The sequence below is a fragment of the Clarias gariepinus genome, chromosome 24 (genome assembly GCF_024256425.1).
Source record: "Clarias gariepinus isolate MV-2021 ecotype Netherlands chromosome 24, CGAR_prim_01v2, whole genome shotgun sequence".
Classification (NCBI taxonomy): Eukaryota; Metazoa; Chordata; class Actinopteri; order Siluriformes; family Clariidae; genus Clarias; species Clarias gariepinus.
Window position 1 is genome coordinate 11,846,110 of NC_071123.1, and position 17,071 is coordinate 11,863,180.

The window sequence follows — 17,071 nt, forward strand, 5'->3', positions numbered from 1 at the left end:
GGTGGTAGAAGTTGGTGAAGCCGAGGAACCGCTGAAGCTTCTCCTCTGAGGTCAGGGTTGACCAACTGGTGACCACCTGGAGCTTGGCCAGTAGTTCAAAAAACAGACAACCTTGGGAGAGAAAGAAGTAGCATGTGCCTGGATCCTCCTTAAAAGTAGGTGGGGTAGCCTGTGACGATGGTATGGGCTTGTTTTGTACCGGGAAGCTCCTGCTGACGTGCTCCGAGAAGGGCGCCTTGGCTCTCATTTAGTCAAACTCAGTTGGATCTATATCAGGTGAATAATTCTGTCAAACGGCTGACCTTGGCGCAAGAAATTTAGGTACAGGACACAAAATTATTAAGACAATTGTTAAGAGGCAAGAGAGAATAAATTTTTTGTGAAGGAGGCGTGGCTGATAAAGTGAATGCAAATGGTTAAGAATATGAATCCAATTGGCTCTGTAATGAAGACAAATCTTAAGACAGAGCCGTGGTCAAGAATGCGTGAGCATTTGATCAATGCCGTAAATCCTGCCAACAAAGCACCTAGCTCTCTGTACTTTCTTTTGTAAGCGGCCAAGCGTCTATACACCGCCATTTATGTGAGGATAGTTTTGTTTTATTAATCCATGCAAAAGTATAAGTGTGTGTGTCTGACAGAGAGAGAGACAATGCACGATTAATGTAGCACCAAAGAAAGCATGAGAAGACAAATCTTGTGTGTGGTAAATATACTTCTTGTGTTTTCTCTGGTGTTATGTTAGCTACTGATCCATAGCATTTTTTCTTGACTCTCTTTATGACTACAGTCTTGTGCTGTCTCCCTCTCTATTACACACACACACACACACACACACTTTTACATTTTACATGCATAAATAAAATGAGAAGTTCAACGGATTCAGTGATGCTGATAAGGAGTGTGATTTTTCCTTAATGTGCTATTGGTCAAGAAGGCTCACCCGCGCCTCTTCTTCTTGAGAACACTTAAGAAGAACCAGCTGTCCTCAACTACTCTGGTGATTTTCTACCGCTGCACAATAGAAAGCATCCTAACCAACTGTGTCACAGTTTGGTACGGAAGCTGTTCTGTTGCTGAGCGCAAGGCACTGCAGCGGGTGGTGAAAACTGCCCAGAGTATTGCAGGGACTCCACTTCCAGCCATTGAGGACATCCAGAAGAAACAGTGTGTGCATCAAGCAAGCAAGATTCTTAAGGATTACTATGGAGTGATATCTAGGACATTATTCAAAAGGAATTGCAAATTACATTTGCAATTGCGTTTCCCATATGTGGACGCACAAAGTGTGCCATAATTCAAATGCAATTGCAAACTTTGCGTTACCGTTTGCTTTTTCGCCCTCACGAACGCACACTGACTGCCAAATTTCAGATGAAAAAGAAAAGCCCATTTACATTTCCCATGTCTTACAAGTCATGAGGCAGTCATATTTAAATAGCAAAATCAATTACCACGTTTTCTTTTTCACTTTTTCTGCGTCGTGCATGAAGCCGGGCAAAATTCAAACGCAATCGCTAATCCATTTGCAATTGCATTTCCAACGCATTACATGGAAACCTGTAAATCAGCGTCAGGGGTGGGTCTATACTGTGGGGCGTGATTGTATGTGGAGTGACATCACTCGCAGTCGCCGACCACGAGGGAGAAATTTGAGCAATGGAGGTGAACCGAAATTATCTCATTGTTTATCAAGAAATAAACACAAAAATGACAAATCGCATATTTTCTTACTCTGGAGTGGACAGAGAAGCTGTTACAAATAAATATATTTTAAGATCTTTTCCTGTTACAGTCTGCTATTGAATTTTTTTTTGTAATGTTATGCGCTAAAATGCCTCCCTGCCACGGATTGCCCCTCCTACATAACCTCTATCAAATAATATATTAGAACATAAACTAATAGGTTTATGATTTATAAATTGCACCAAACGAATTTAATTATAAAATAAGCAATATAAAAAGACATGTATAGGAAAAAAATAATTATATTATATATTATATATATTATATATTTTTTTCATATACATGTATATTTTTATATTGCTTATTTATAATAAAAAATCGTTTTGTGTTATTTTTTCATCATAAACAATATTTATTTAGTGTAAACATTTTTGTATTACATGGCAATCTCCTGCAAAATAAATGTGCCACAAAATAAACATTATATGAGAAGTTGTATTACGTGTCTTAATTTTCGTGTATTAATTTGTCACGTGTCTAGGGTTAATAATATATTTGATATTATTAATATAATATATTTGATAATAATATGAATTTTTGATTGTGATGTCCCAATATGTTTGATAGAGATTTTGTGGGGGTGCAATCTGTGGCATGGGGCATTTTGGCGCATAACACCAACTTTACCGCGGTTCACCTCCATTGCTCAAATTTCCTCCTCTTGGTCGGCGACTGCGAGTGACATCACTCCACATACAATCCCACCCCACAGTATAGACCCACCCCTGATGCTGATTGACAGGTTTCCGTGTAAATAAATTAGTAATTGCGTTTAAGTTTTGGCAGGTTAGATTGGCGACACAGAGAAAGTGATAAAGCAAATGTGGTAATTTATTCATAAAAAAATTGGCAGTCAGTGTGCATTCGTTAGGGAGAAATAGCAAACAGTAATGCAAAGTTTGCAATTGCATTTGAATTATGGCACACTTTGTGTGTCCACATATGGGAAACGCAATTGCAAATGTAATTTGCAATTCCTTTTGAATAATGTCCAGGATATCACTCCAGAGATTACTCTCACTCCACCCACAAACTGTTTTCTCTCCTGCCTTCTGGTAGGCGCTTCAAGGACCAGCAGACTGAGAAGCAGCTTCTTTCCCAGAGCTGTCTCCTTATTAAACTCTGCCCCTCACTGACACCTGGCCACCCCTTAAACCCCCCTATACTCTTTCCATTACCATTACACTATTTAATATGGACTGCACTACAATGTACATACCTGTTTAAAGAAACAAATATCCATGCACAATACATTTGTAAACTCTGATTGCGTATATATCTGTACATGTCTACTAAAAATTCCTGTCTATAGAAAATAGCAACCTGTACATTATGTTTATATCTATTTGCAAATTCCTGACTACAGTTAATAGCAACTTGTCTATGCTGTTCATCTATTGTAAATTTCTGATTATAGTTACAAGCAATCTGTATATTATGCTCACATAATATCCATCTGTAAAAAATTACCCATAGCTTCTCCCTGCACATATACCTTTTAAGGTACTTAGAACTTCTACCTTTATCCTGCACTTTCTGCTTATTGCACTTCTGGTTAGACCTAAACTGCATTTCATTGCCTTGTACTTGTAAGTACTGCATTTTATTGCCTTGTACAAGTTTAATCTAATCTAATCTAATCGCTTATTTCTATGCTTTCAGTATAAAATAAATTTATCTTAATAGCTAACTATTTCTACTGAAGTGTTTTTTGATTAATTTGAAGCATTTGGGTGCTTAAATAAATAAAAGTAAATAAAAGAAATGTGACTTATACAACAAAGTGACTATTATGTTTTTTCTATTTAACAACACATCACAACATTTTTGCGACAATGCTGTTCATCCCTGGTGACTCATCCCCAGGTCAAGACTTTGTGGTATCCCTGGACAACAATCAAATCACTCCTTCAGCCACTGCCCGCAATCTTAGGGTAACCGTGGACAATCATCTGTCATTTTCCCCCACACATTGGTAACCTTACTTGCTCTTGTCGATTTCTTCTTTACAACATCAGAAGAATCTGCCCATTTCTTTATTTACAGGCTACTCAGGTGCTTGTTCAGTCCATTGTTATTTCAAGACTGGACTACTCCCCCCCCCTTCAAATTACCTTTTTTGTAAGTGGCTTTGAATAAGAGTGCCTGCCAAATGCCTAAATATAGTCAAAATATAGTCCGGAAAATACGGATAATAACAATCTGCAATAACATGATAACGACTACTATTGCAATATAATTTAGCATGTTATGCTTTCTTTGGATTAGACCAGTGACTTGTCTGTTTTGTTTTAGAAACCCAGTGATGATTCAACATCTTGTGGAAAGGATGGTCTGCCTCTGGATTTTTGGGTGACATAATCATTTAAGTAATGAGAGAATAAGTAAGGCAATTCCTGGGATGGGCTAACTATTTTTTTTTCCACATCAACAGCATACCTGCCTCACTGAAAAAGAATGCACCAGATCTAGTAAAAAAGCACCATTTCTTTCTGGTGATTGACAGATTGAACAGAAGGTTGAAGGCCATATTGTCCCACGAAGGGGAATGAGCAGTTGTCATTGTAAAACATATTGTTTAACACTTATAAAATATCTTTTCTACAAATCTAATCACAGAGGGGAGCAGTTCAGGCCTTACCGAGTTCCATAAGGCAAGTTGTCTCTCACTCATGCGACTAAAGCCAGTGGTGAAAATGTTGCCGTCGGCGAGAAAAATGGCTCTCATGGGCCGTGCACCCTCATGAGCTTTATCTTTCTCCTGTAAAAGATACAGCAAAGAGGTAAGTAAGTAAAGTAAACGATAATCAATTACACAATAAAGGTGCACAAGATGTAGAATGGCAGGTACAACAAATAAGTGAGTTTGTTACCCTTATTTCTATTTTTTATTTTTAGTGTATGATACTGCCTAATATTTTGGAACAATAATCAGCGTAATCAAGTGCATGCTACTAACTGCAGTGATCTTGGCCTTTCGAGGGTCAATGACTCGCACTTTCTTGTCCTTGCAAGCAGTACAAATGAGGCTACCATTGCGGTTCCAGCACACGCTGAAGATCATGTCTGGGTGCATGTCATCCAGTGTGATGAGGACCTCACCAGTTCCCACATTCCAGATCAAAATCACATTATCACATCCTAAACAAAGGGAAGAGATGTTCATGCAGCAACTGCAGGCTCCTAATGTTTCCAAATACTTTTTTTAAAAAGCTGTCATAGAAGGTAAATAGCCCTTAAAACCCAGAGCATGTTTAACCATTTTTTTTTTTTCATTTCAAATGCAATGATCCAAAAATGGCTCTCTTTTCCCTTTATGAAAAGAAAAACTTAATATTTATATTAAAATATATTAAAATAATACTCTGTAAAGGTAGTCACTGACTTAGAAACATTCAAGTTACAAATTTCCGCAGATACAAAAGGGAACAAATTACAGAAGAAGCTCTCGTGTATTTTACAAAAAATAGACGAATATTTAGAATAATATACAAATATTTCTAATTATATACAATATTTAAAGTGTGTAAGTCAGTGTATAAAATGTCTAAAGTCCAGTATATTGTTGGTGTGTGCAAGTGGGGGGTGTGGGAGAAAAGGGGTCGGCCTCACCGGTTTCAATAAATCAGTGCGGAAGCACAATGATAGAAAATGGTTGTCCTGATGGTGAATAATCCTAATTTTAAAAAATCCTCAACAAAACAAAGTTCACAGTCTAATACAGTGGAAAACAGCTCTGAGACAAAATTGCGTCTGAGATTCCCCTCGCAATTTAAAGAAGCAGAGACGACACTGTTACATTTGACATGTGTGAGATACATTCTCTTAGGCGCGATTATGATTTTTGGCCAAATAAAGGCAATGTGAGAAACAGGGAAAGATTTAGTCAAGTGGATGGGTATGCTTAACATTGTGTATTCGTGTCAATGGCGTATAAAATTCCCGTTGTCGGACTAACATATCCGATTTATAAAAAAAATCATTCATAAGTCGAACTAGGGACTAGTTGTGTATATATATATATATATATATATATATATATACACATATACACATACACACAGTGAGGTCAATAAGTATTTGATCACTCTGTAATTTTGCAAGTTCTCTTACTTAAAAATCAAGGAGGGGTCTACAATTTTCAGCATAGGTGCATTTCCACTGTGAGAGACAGAATCTAAAAAGAAAAATCCTGAAATCACATTTTATGATTTTTTAACAATCTATTATTAAATTACTGTGTCAAATAAGTATTTGATCACCTGAGTCAAAAATGTTTAATATTTGGTACAGAAGCCTTTGTTAACAATTACAGAGGTCAAACGGTTCCTGTAGTTCTTCAGCAGGTTTGCACACACTGCAGTAGGGATTTTGGCCCACTCCTTTATACAGATCTTCTACTCTCTACAGATCTGTCAGCTTTCGGGGCTGTCGCTGAGCAACACGGAATTTCAGCTCCCTTCAAAGATTTTCTATTGGATTTAGGTCTGGAGACTGGCTAGAACCTTGATATTCTTCTTACGGAGCCACTTCTTTTTTTTTTTTTTTTGCTTCTTTTCTTTTGGTTTTCCAGGCTGTGTGCTTTGGGTCATTGTCATGTTGGAAGACCCAGCCACGATCCATCTTTAATGCTCAGACTGAGAGAAGGAGGTTTTTGCTCAATATGTCACAATACATGTTCATCCTCTCCTTAATACAGTGCAGTCCCCTGTCCCCTGTGCAGAAAAACACCCCCAAAACATGATGCTTCCAGCCCCATGCTTCACTGTAGGTATGGTATTATTGGGATGATACTCATCATTCTTTTTCCTCCAAACATGGAGAATGGAGTTAAGACCAAAAAGTTCTACTTTGGTCTCATCTGACGACAGAACTTTCTTCCATGACTCTTCTGAATCATCCTGATGGTCCCTAAAAAACTACAGACGGGTCTGGACATGGGCTGACTTAAGCAGGGGAACCTTCCATGCGATGCAAGATTTTAAACCATGATGTCTTAGAGTATTACTGATAGTAGCCTTGGAAACGATGGTCCCAGCTCTCTTCACGGCATCCCCAGCTCCTCCCGTGTATTTCTGGGCTGATTCTTCATCATTCTTATCATCATTGATACCCAACAAGGCAAGATCTTTCGTGGGGCCCCAGACTGAGGGACATTGACAGTCATCATAAGCCTCTTCCATTTTCGGCAATTTGCTCCAACAGTTGTTCTTTTTTCACCAAGCTGCTTCTAACTTTGTGAAGGTCTACAATTTTGTCTCTTGTGTTTTTGACAGCTCTTTGCTTTTGCCCATGTTGTGGGGTGCACAGGTGTCTTTATGACAGCTAACAACCTCAAACAGGCGCGACTAATTAAGAATCATGAGCAGAGTGTAGCTGGACTATTTAAAAGCAAAATAACAGGTATTTGAGGGTCAGAAATCTGGCTGATAAGCAAGTGATCAAATACTTATTTGACAAAGTAATTCACAAATAAATTGTTTTAAAAAAATCATACAATGTGATTTCCGTATTTTTCTTTTTAGATTCTGTCTCTTAGGTTTTATTTTTGCACAGCACAGTGAGGGTTGTATTTTGTTAGTCATCTGAGGTTGTTTTATGTTTTCAATACCATGACTCGCTACAATTGGATGATTTTAGTTTTACATAGAACACATTTAAGTGTGTAAACTTAAAAACCCCTCAAAAACTTTTTTATGACCATATATCTATGTCACCTGTCTGAACTTTGTTAGAAAAGAAATCAGTAGTTATATAGTCAATTACACTGCCAAGAGAAATAAGAGCTTTCCCTAATTATTTTACTCATATGCGTTGTCAGAGGTGTGGATAGATATGTTTACATTGTTACACCCAAAAGAAGTGCATATTATATGCATAGAACCATAGTTATGCATTTAAAAAGTTATGCACTGTTAAAAAATTAGAACTCAGGAGTTTTCATTTTAAATAATTACACTTTAAATGTTTATAATTTTACATTTACGAATGTAATTTATTTATTAATAATAATTGTGACTGACATAGTGACTTAGCGGTTAGCATTGTTGCCTTGCACCTCCAGAGATGGGGGTTCAAATATCACCTCGGTTTATGTGTAAGAAATTTGCATGTCCTCACCGTGTTTGGTGGAATTCGTGAAGGTACCTTAGTTTTTTCTCATAGTATAAAGACAGGCCTCGCCTCCGAGTGGCACAGTGGTAAAGTGCTCGCTCTATCATCCGGAGGTGCTGGTTCGGTTCCCGGGTGATGCTGTAACCTTTCATAGCCAGAGACCTCGAGAGAGCTAAATTGGCCGAGCTCTCTCAGCGGGGAGGGATGAGAGGTACTAGTGCTCCCACATTAATCGCGGCTATACGCAATTCGCGGGGCGTCTGTGAGCTCGCGCACGCGGAGGGAGCAGATAGCACTGTCCTCCGAGTGTGTGACGCTGCCCCCAACCGTGCGTGAGCAGTTTGAAAAGAAGAGGTCGGCTGGAGTCACGTTTCGAGGAAACACGTGACAGCCCACGGCCCTCCTGGCTAAGTGGTAGTAAGTAGCCTTAATGTGGGAGCCCCCCCTAGTGACGGGAAGGAATTGGACACAACTAAATTGGGGAGAAAATCTGGGAAAAAAAATTGGACATGACCAAAATTAAAAAATTTAAATAATAATAAAAATAACGACAGGCCTTGTGCCCTGGACCGTTGCAACCCTACAGAGGACAAGCAGTATAGACGATGGATAGATAATGTTCTTATATCAATATAATTAATTAACCCAAGCAGGGGTTGGGTTAGTATCACTATACTGATTTAAATTCAGTTAATTTAAAAAGGTCTAATGGCAGACAATTGCAGACATCTCTGCCAAAAGAAACCACATCCTGCCTCCCTCAATGACTATCGCACTGTAGCCCTCACCTTAATAGTGATGAAATGCTTTGAGCGCCTGGTCAGAGACTTCATCATCTCTTCACTACCCGACACACTGGACCCATTACAGTTTGCATACCGCCCGAATCTCTCATCTCCTCCCTACATCTCTTTTTCACCTGAACACTAGAAGGGGGAATTATGTTAAAATGCTTTTCATCGACTACAGTTCAGCATTCAATACCATAACCACACTTACCACCAATCTGGAGCACCTGGGACTCAGCTCATCTCTGTGTCAGTGGATCTCCAATTTCCTGATTGGCAGACCACGGGCAGTAAAGATGGGCAGACATGTCTCATCCTCCCTCACTCTCAGCACTGGAGCCCGCCAGGGTTGTGTTCTGAACCCCCTGCTGTAATAATTGTACACGCACGACTGCGTAGCCTCTACCAACTCCACCACTATCATCAAATTTGCTGATGACACCGTCGTGGTGGGCCTGATCACTGACAACGATAAGACGGCCTACCTGAAGAAGATTGAAAATCTGGAGAACTGGTGCCAGAGAAACAATCTGCTTCTAAACATCAGCACGACAAAGGAGTTGATAGTGGACTTTAGTACTAAGCAGGAGAGGGGCTACCAGACCCCCGTCATCAACAAGAGCCCCGTGAAGAGAGTGGACAGCTTCAGATACCTCTGTGTTTACATCTCGCAGAACCTGACATGGTCCTGTCACATCAACACCTTGGTGAAAAAGGCCCAGCAGCGTCTCTTCCACCTCAGATGCTTGAGAGACTTCAAGCTGCCCTCCAGGGTGCTCAGGAATTTTTACTTCTGCACCATAGAGAGCATCCTGACAGGAAACATCACGACCTGGTTTGGGAACAGCACCATGCAGGACAGATGAGCTCTACAGTGGGTGGTGCGATCAGCTAAGCGCATCATTTGCACCAAGCTCCCTGACCTGCACTCAATCTACAGCAAGCAGTGCTGGACCAAGGACAGGAAGATCGTGAAGGACCTCAGGCACCCCAAAGCGATTTCGCTTCCTGAAGACCAACACAGAAAGACTGAGGAGGAGCTTCTTCCCGCAGGCGAAACGGTCTCTCAATCAGTACACCACAAAGTACTGATCCATTTTGCACATCAACACATGGTTTTTGCACTCACTCTGGACATTCCGGGCCTTCACTGACACTAGTGGCCACACCTGCCCATTAGTGGACATTAGTTATTTACTCTAACATAAGTCACTTTAAATATGTAACTTCAGGCATATTTGCACACCCCCTGGACATTCCATGCACATAGTCACGTTAGATTTCCATAGTCATTTTAAATATGTGAATCATGACACTTTCAGGCACATTCGCACACCCCTTGGACATTTCTATTTTTATTTAACTGCATTCCTACACAAAAAAATCCACAAAAATATATTTTCTTTTTGGTACAGTTGGTTTTCTTATTTGTCTATATTCTTCATATATTTTGTACTGTACAGTTATTTTATTCATATTAGTTAAATTTACCTTCAATTTTCTTTTCATATTTATTTCATATTAATAATCTTTTATTTTAAGGTCACTGACAGTCGGCTAAGCATTTCACTGCCACTGTGTATGACTGTATGTGGCAAATAAAATTTTAATTTAAAATCTAATAAGTCATATGTTTACAGTAAAATGTTCACCACCAACTCAAAAGTATGGAAAATATCTTCAAAGGCTCAGAGACTTACTTAGGATGTCATAAAAGATTTCCAATCATGCTGGGGACTTGGAGGCCTCTTAAGCACTGCTATGTTTCATGTACAGTATATGCCATGATAAAAGGAGAACATATAGGTAAAATTTTATTGATTTGAGATGAAAATATTGGAAAAAAATTATAAAAACTAGGGATGCACCGAAATGAAAATTCTGGGCCGAAAACGAAACCGAAATTTTTGGATGCACTTGGCCGAAAACCGATACCGAAACCGAAAATGGCTTCATTAAAAAACATGTTTAAAATAATAATTTTTTTTTTGTATTAAAAAAATTTTGCATATTGCAACTTTGCTGTCCTCATCTGAAACTTTGAAGTGCTTCCAAACCGCCGACATACTCCGTGTTTGATGCGTAATGACAGCGCGAACGAGACGGGAGGATGGGAGAGGCGTGGCGACAATTTCGGCTTTTATTTTCGGCGCTTTCTTACGTTTCGGCCGAAACCGATAATGCTATTTCGGCCGAAAATTTTCGGCGGCCGAAATTTCGGTGCATCCCTAATAAAAAACACATTAAACCAAATTAAAATTTGTCAGTGGCCTAGTCTATATGCCTAATGTGAAACAAGCAGTTTTTGCCTAAATCAATATGATGTGTCTACTTGAAAATAGTTTTGGATTCAATTGTAATATAACTTGATTTACAGAATGTGTCTCAAAATGTCTTGCAAAATATATTTTATAATGTAAAGGTTAACTAAACAAAAAAGCAGATTGATTACAGTGGGTGGATCAACACTTTGTATTTTTGTCTGCAATTATAGCTTTAAGTCATCTGCTATATGTTTCCATTAGCTTTGCATAGATTCGATAGAATTGTGTCAAACTGGATGAAAACCATTGGTGACCAGCAATTCTCATGGCTTGCCACAATGGCAAGACATGTTTAAATGAATTGTGTCCAGCCTGTCTTTTGGAAAATTCCAAAGTTAGCCTGTTTTTTAAAGTTTTTAAGGCCATCTTCCATCTCAGCTGTGGGTCACTCCAGTTCCTTCACAGTCACCCCTGCCCGTTTGGTTGCTTTGCTGATTAAAAGCCTGACCCAGTCTCTAGCCAGTCTATCCATACATATACATACCCACATGCACGCACACGCTTATTCACACACTATGGCCAACTAGCCTAATTGGCATGTTTTTGGACTGTGGTAGTGAACTGGCAAAGGAGACCCACCAAATAAAGCAAGAACATGCAAACTTCATGTACACAGATCATAGGCGAAAATCAAAGCCAGACCCTGGAGGTGCACTGTGCTAACCACTAAGCCACAGTGTCATCTAAATATTAGATTGGTTACATCTAAATAAATAATTGTACATAAAATTATTAATAAGCAAACATTAAGTAGACTTTGTTGAACACAACAGAAATTAGATCAGACACACCCTTGATTTAATACTCATACAGTAAGTACAGAATTATGATTATTATCTCCTTATATTTAAAATGTCATAATACACTGCCTGGCCAAAAGCATATCTTTCCACCCTTAATAGACAATAACAAAATAAAGATCAATTTGTATTCAATATAATAACAAACTTCACCAGAAGACCATTTTTACACATCTACATTTTCCAAAGTACATTCTAATGACTTATAAACAAATGTGAGAAATATATTTTATTAAAATAAATATATAAAAAAATAAAGTACATAAAATTTTTATTTTAATACATTTACATTTTTATCTATGTATTAATATATTTTACTTTGTTTTTAGTAGAACCTTAAAGAATGCAACCATTGAGGGGCGCAATCCAGTGTATTCTTGTGCCAGTCCCAAGTCTGGATAAATGCAGAGGGTTGTGTCAGGAAGGGCATCCGACGTAAAACGTTTGCCAAATCAATGATGTGAATCACAAATACCATTTCCATAACAGATTGGTCGCGGCCCGGGATAACAACGACCGCCACCGGTGCTGTTAACCTACTGGGTGCCAGGGAAAATTGGGCTACTGTTGGTCGAAAAAGGAGGGGAGGAAGGCGTGTTCAAAAGCAGAGAGAAAAGGAAAGGCAAAAGTTTAGGGATGATAGTAAGGACTTTGAATGTTGGGACTATTACAGGGAAGGCAAGAGAGTTGGTTGATATGATGCAGACAAGGAAGGTGGATATACTGTGCGTCCAGGAGACCAGGTGGAAAGGTGGCAAGGCTAGAGGCTTAGGATTCAAATTGTTTTACCATGGTGTGGATAGGAAAAGAAATGCAGTAGGAGTTATTCTGAAAGAGGAGTTTGTAAGAAACGTTCTAAAGGTGAAGAGAGTATCAGATAGGGTAATGAGTCTGAAGCTGGAAATTGAAGGGGTGATGTTCAATGTTGTTAGTGGCTATGCACCACAGGTAGGATGTGAGTTAGAAGAGAAGGAGACATTCTGGAGTGGGTTAGATGAAGTGATGCAGAGCATCCCCAGAGGTGAGAGATTGGTGATTGGTGCGGACTTCAATGGACATGTTGGGGAAGGAAACAGAGGTGATGAAAATGTGATGGGCAGGTTTGTTCTTCAGGACAGGAATGTAGAAGGACAGATTGTGGTGGACTTTGCAAAGAGGATGGGAATGGCAGTAGTAAATACTTTTGTCCAGAAGTGGCAGGAACATAGGGTGACATATAAGAATGGCAACTACGCTAATTCTCTCCATCTGTTCTGTATTTTTCTACTAAGCCCGAGGCATCGGGAGATTGTGCCAACTTTAGTAGACAAAGGCCAACCCTGCAAGATTTCTGGGGCATCCAGAAAAGGACCAGCTCCAGCAGGATTCTGCTTTATGATGATGATTGGAGCCACGCATGCTGCTCCTGTGCTTCCAGTGACCCAGACCCCATCTGCCCTTTGCACCTACTGACTCCCTGTGCTGAACTGGACTTCATGTTAATTTAAATAACTTCTGTTATATTGAACTTTCACCTGCACAACACACATGATGTTATATAATTTCTATCTGTTATCACCCAAATAAAGATGGGTTCCCTGATTGAGTCTGGTTCCTCTCAAGGTTTCTTCCTATTGCCATCTCAGGAAGTTTTTCCTTGCCACCGTCGCCGTCACCCTTGGCTTGCTTATCAGAGACATTTTATTCATCATTCATTTATCTCATTATTATCTAGACACATTTTTCTCACACATACACACTTACAAATATTTTCTTTTCTAAAAAATTCTTTTAGTTTTGTGAAGCTGCTTTAAGACAATGACCATTGTAAAAGCGCTATATAAATAAAATTGAATTGAATTAAATATGAGTGGGGGCAGAAGCACTCTTGGACTACAGGTGGACTACATCTTGTGTCAACGTTGTAATCTGAAAGAGATCAGTAACTGCAAAGTGTTGGTAGGGGAGAGTGCAACCAGACAACACAGAATGGTGGTGCATAAAATAACCCTGGTGGTGAGGAAGGTGAAGAGAACAAAGGCAGAGCAGAGGACAAAGTGGTGGAAGCTGAAAGTGGTGGTGAAAAGCTGAGAAAGGAAGAATGTTGTGTAGTCTTTAGGGAGGAGTTGAGACAGGCTATGGGTGGTCAGGAGGGGCTTTCAGTTGACTGGACAACTACAGCCGATGTGATCAGGGAGACTGGTAGGGGACTGGTATACAGGAAAAGAGGCTGGCTAAGAAGAAGTGGGACTCTGAGAGGACTGAAAAAAGTAGACAGGATTACAGGGAGATACAGCATAAAGTGAAGGTAGAGGTGGCAAAGGCCAAACGAAGAGCATATGAGGACTTGTATGCTAGATTGGATAGTAAGGAGGGTGAGGTGGATTTGTACAGGTTGGCGGGGCAGAGAGATAGAGATGGGAAGGATGTGCAGCAGGTTAGAGTAATTAAAGATAGAAATGGAAATGTACTGACAGATGCCAGGAGGGTAATAGAAAGATGGATGGAGGACTTTGAAAAGTTGATGAATGAGGAAAATGAAAGGGAACGAAAAGTAGAAGATGTGACTGTTGTGGAGCAGGAAGTAGCAAATATTAGTAAAAGTGAGGTGAGAAGGGCGTTGAAGAGGATGAAGAGTGGAAAGGCTGTTGGTCCTGATGGCATACCTGTGGAGGTATGGAAGTGCTTGGGAGAGGTGGCAGTAGAGTTTCTGACTAGTTTGGTTAACAAGATCTTGGAGAGTGAGAGGATTCTAGAGGAATGGAGGAGAAGTGTATTGGTGCCGATTTTTAAGAAGAAGAGACATGTGCAGAGCTGTGGCAATTACAGAGGCATAAAGCTAATGAGCCAGACAATAAAGCTGTGGGAAAGAGTAATGGAAGCTAGATTAAGGGCATAGGTGAGCATGTGTGAGCAGCAATATGGTTTCATGCCTAGAAAGAGTACATCAGACGCAGTATTTGCTTTGAGGATGCTGAAGGAGAAGTACAGAGAAGGTAATAAAGAGTTGCATTGTGTTTTTGTAGATCTAGAGAAAGTGTACGACGAGAGGGGCTGTGGTGTTGTATGAGGAAGTCTGGAAAGAAGGGAAGTATGTTAGAGTGGTGCAGGACATGAGAGCTGTAAGACCGTGGTGAGATGTGCTGTAGGTGTGAAAGAAGAGTTCAAGGTGGAGGTGGGTCTGCATCAAGAATTGGCTCTGAGCCCCTTTTTGTTTGTTTTGGTGATGGACAGGTTGACAGATAAGGTTAGAAAGAAGTATCCATGGACTATGATGTTTGCAGATGACATTGTGCTTTGTAGCGAGAGCAGGGAAAAGGTCGAGGAAAATTTGAAGAGGTGGAGGTACGCTCTGGAAAGCAGAGGAATAAAGGTTAGCCGCAGCAAGACGAAATACATGTGTGTGAATGAGAGGAACCCAAGAGGAATGGTGAAGCTTCAGGGAGCAAAGGTAAAGAAGGTGCAGATCTTTAAGTACTTAGGGTCAATGGTCCAGAGCAATCGAGAGTGCGAAGAGAAGTGAAGAGGCTGGTACAGGCAAGTTGGAATGGGTGGAGAAAAGTGTCAGGTGTGCTGTGCGATAAAAAGAGTATCAGCAAGAATTAAAGGAAAGGTGTACAGGACAGTGGTGAGACCAGCAATGCTCTATGGCTAGAGACAGTGGCACTGAAGAAAAGACAGAAGGCAGAGTTGCAGGTAGCAGAGCTGAAGATGTTGAGGTTCTCCTTGGGAGTGACTAGGATGGATAGGATCAAGACTGAGTTCATCAGAGGGACAACCCATGTTACATGTTTTGGAGATAAAGTCAGAAAGGCTAGATTGAGGTGGTTTGGACTGTTCAGAGGGGAGATGGTGAATATATCGGTAGAAGGATGCTGAGGTTGGAACTGCCAGGCAGGAGGTCTAGAGGAAGACCAAAAAGTTGATTTATGGATGCAGTGGGAGAGGACATGAAGTTAGTTGGTGTGAGAGAAGAGGATGCAGAAAATAGGGTTAGATGGAGGCAGATGTTTCGCTGTGGCGACCCCTGAAAGGGAACAGCCGAAGGACAAAGAAGAAGAAGTAGAACCTTAAAGATTGACCTAGACCATACATGGTTCTCAAAATTTAAATTACATGTGTAAGAATGTATGTAAAAATGTAAAGAAAAAATAAAATAAAGTAACTATAGCAAATACAATGTGTTGTATAAACATTAAAATAATTGAACACAGGGAGTCAGCGGATGCAGCGGATGAGTACAGACGTGTGTTCGTGAGCTCTCGGTAGTGGCACCTAGCATCTGCCTTTATCCTGATTTAACCTCTCAACAATTTAATTTGTTTGCATGAGGCAAAGCTATTAAGATCACCTTTGTATGGCAAGCTACAACTTAGGACATAAAAAGCAAAAGAAAGCCACAACTCAAACTCCACGGCACCTGCACGCGGTAACCGCAGGAAACATGGCGGACGGGGAAAAAGAAATATCCTTCAGTAAAATTCTCCTTGCCATTCAAGAAACTAAAGACGACCTCACAAAGCATATTGACAAGAAAACAGCCGATATAAAAACAACTGTCAGGAATGCTGGCTTAGTGGACAATTGATGACGCGTCGTAGCTGGGAAACGTGGAACGTAGGGTGGATCCGTCGCATGGACGAGGGGAGTAGGAGTCGAACTGCACATGGGTTGATTATCCTGGTGATGGTGAAGGGTCCGATGAAACGGGGGGAGAGCTTGCGTGAAAGGGTTCTCAAGGGAATGTCCTTAGTGGCGAGCATGACTCGGTCTCCTACCCGGTATCTGGGGGCCTTGGTGCGGTGGCGGTCTGCCTGTCTCTTATAAGAGGAGCGGGTTCATAGCAGGGTGCGTCTAGCGCGTAGCCATGTTTGCTTGCAGCGGCGGACGAAGTGTTGGGCTGACGGGGTCTCCACCTCTAGTTCCTGGGCTGGGAAGAGTGGAGGTTGGTAGCCTAAGCAGCACTGGAACGGGGACAAGCCTGTCGACGAGGAGGGCAGAGAGTTGTGGGCATACTCAACCCAAGGGAGGAATCTGCTCAAGGTGGTCGAGTCCCGAGTTGTCATGCAGCGGAGGGAAACCTCTAGGGCTTGATTCATCCGCTCGGTTTGTCCGTTGGACTGAGGATGGAATCCAGACGATAGACTGGCAGTCGCCCCGACGAGTCTGCAGAACGCGCCCCAAAAGCGTGAACTGAGGGCCCCGATCCGAGACGACGTCGGTGGGCAGACCATGGAGGCGAAACACGTGGAGGACTAACTGCTCCGCAGTCTCCTTGGCGGAGGGCAGCTTAGGGAGTGGGACGAGGTGCACAGACTTC

The 17,071-nt window shown here is 40.8% G+C and overlaps 1 protein-coding gene across 5 annotated transcripts in view; it reads right to left on the reverse strand.

Moving 5' to 3' along the window:
* Positions 1–17,071, reverse strand: part of coro1cb (coronin, actin binding protein, 1Cb) — a 93,466-nt gene that overhangs the window by 25,504 nt on the left and 50,891 nt on the right. For all 5 annotated transcript variants that reach the window (XM_053485846.1, XM_053485848.1, XM_053485849.1 and 2 more), the window contains 2 exons: positions 4,706–4,887; positions 4,388–4,507 (listed from right to left, as the gene is read on the reverse strand). In XM_053485846.1, coding sequence (XP_053341821.1) covers positions 4,388–4,507; positions 4,706–4,887 — 302 coding nt within the window. The remainder of the gene's footprint in view (positions 1–4,387; positions 4,508–4,705; positions 4,888–17,071) is intronic.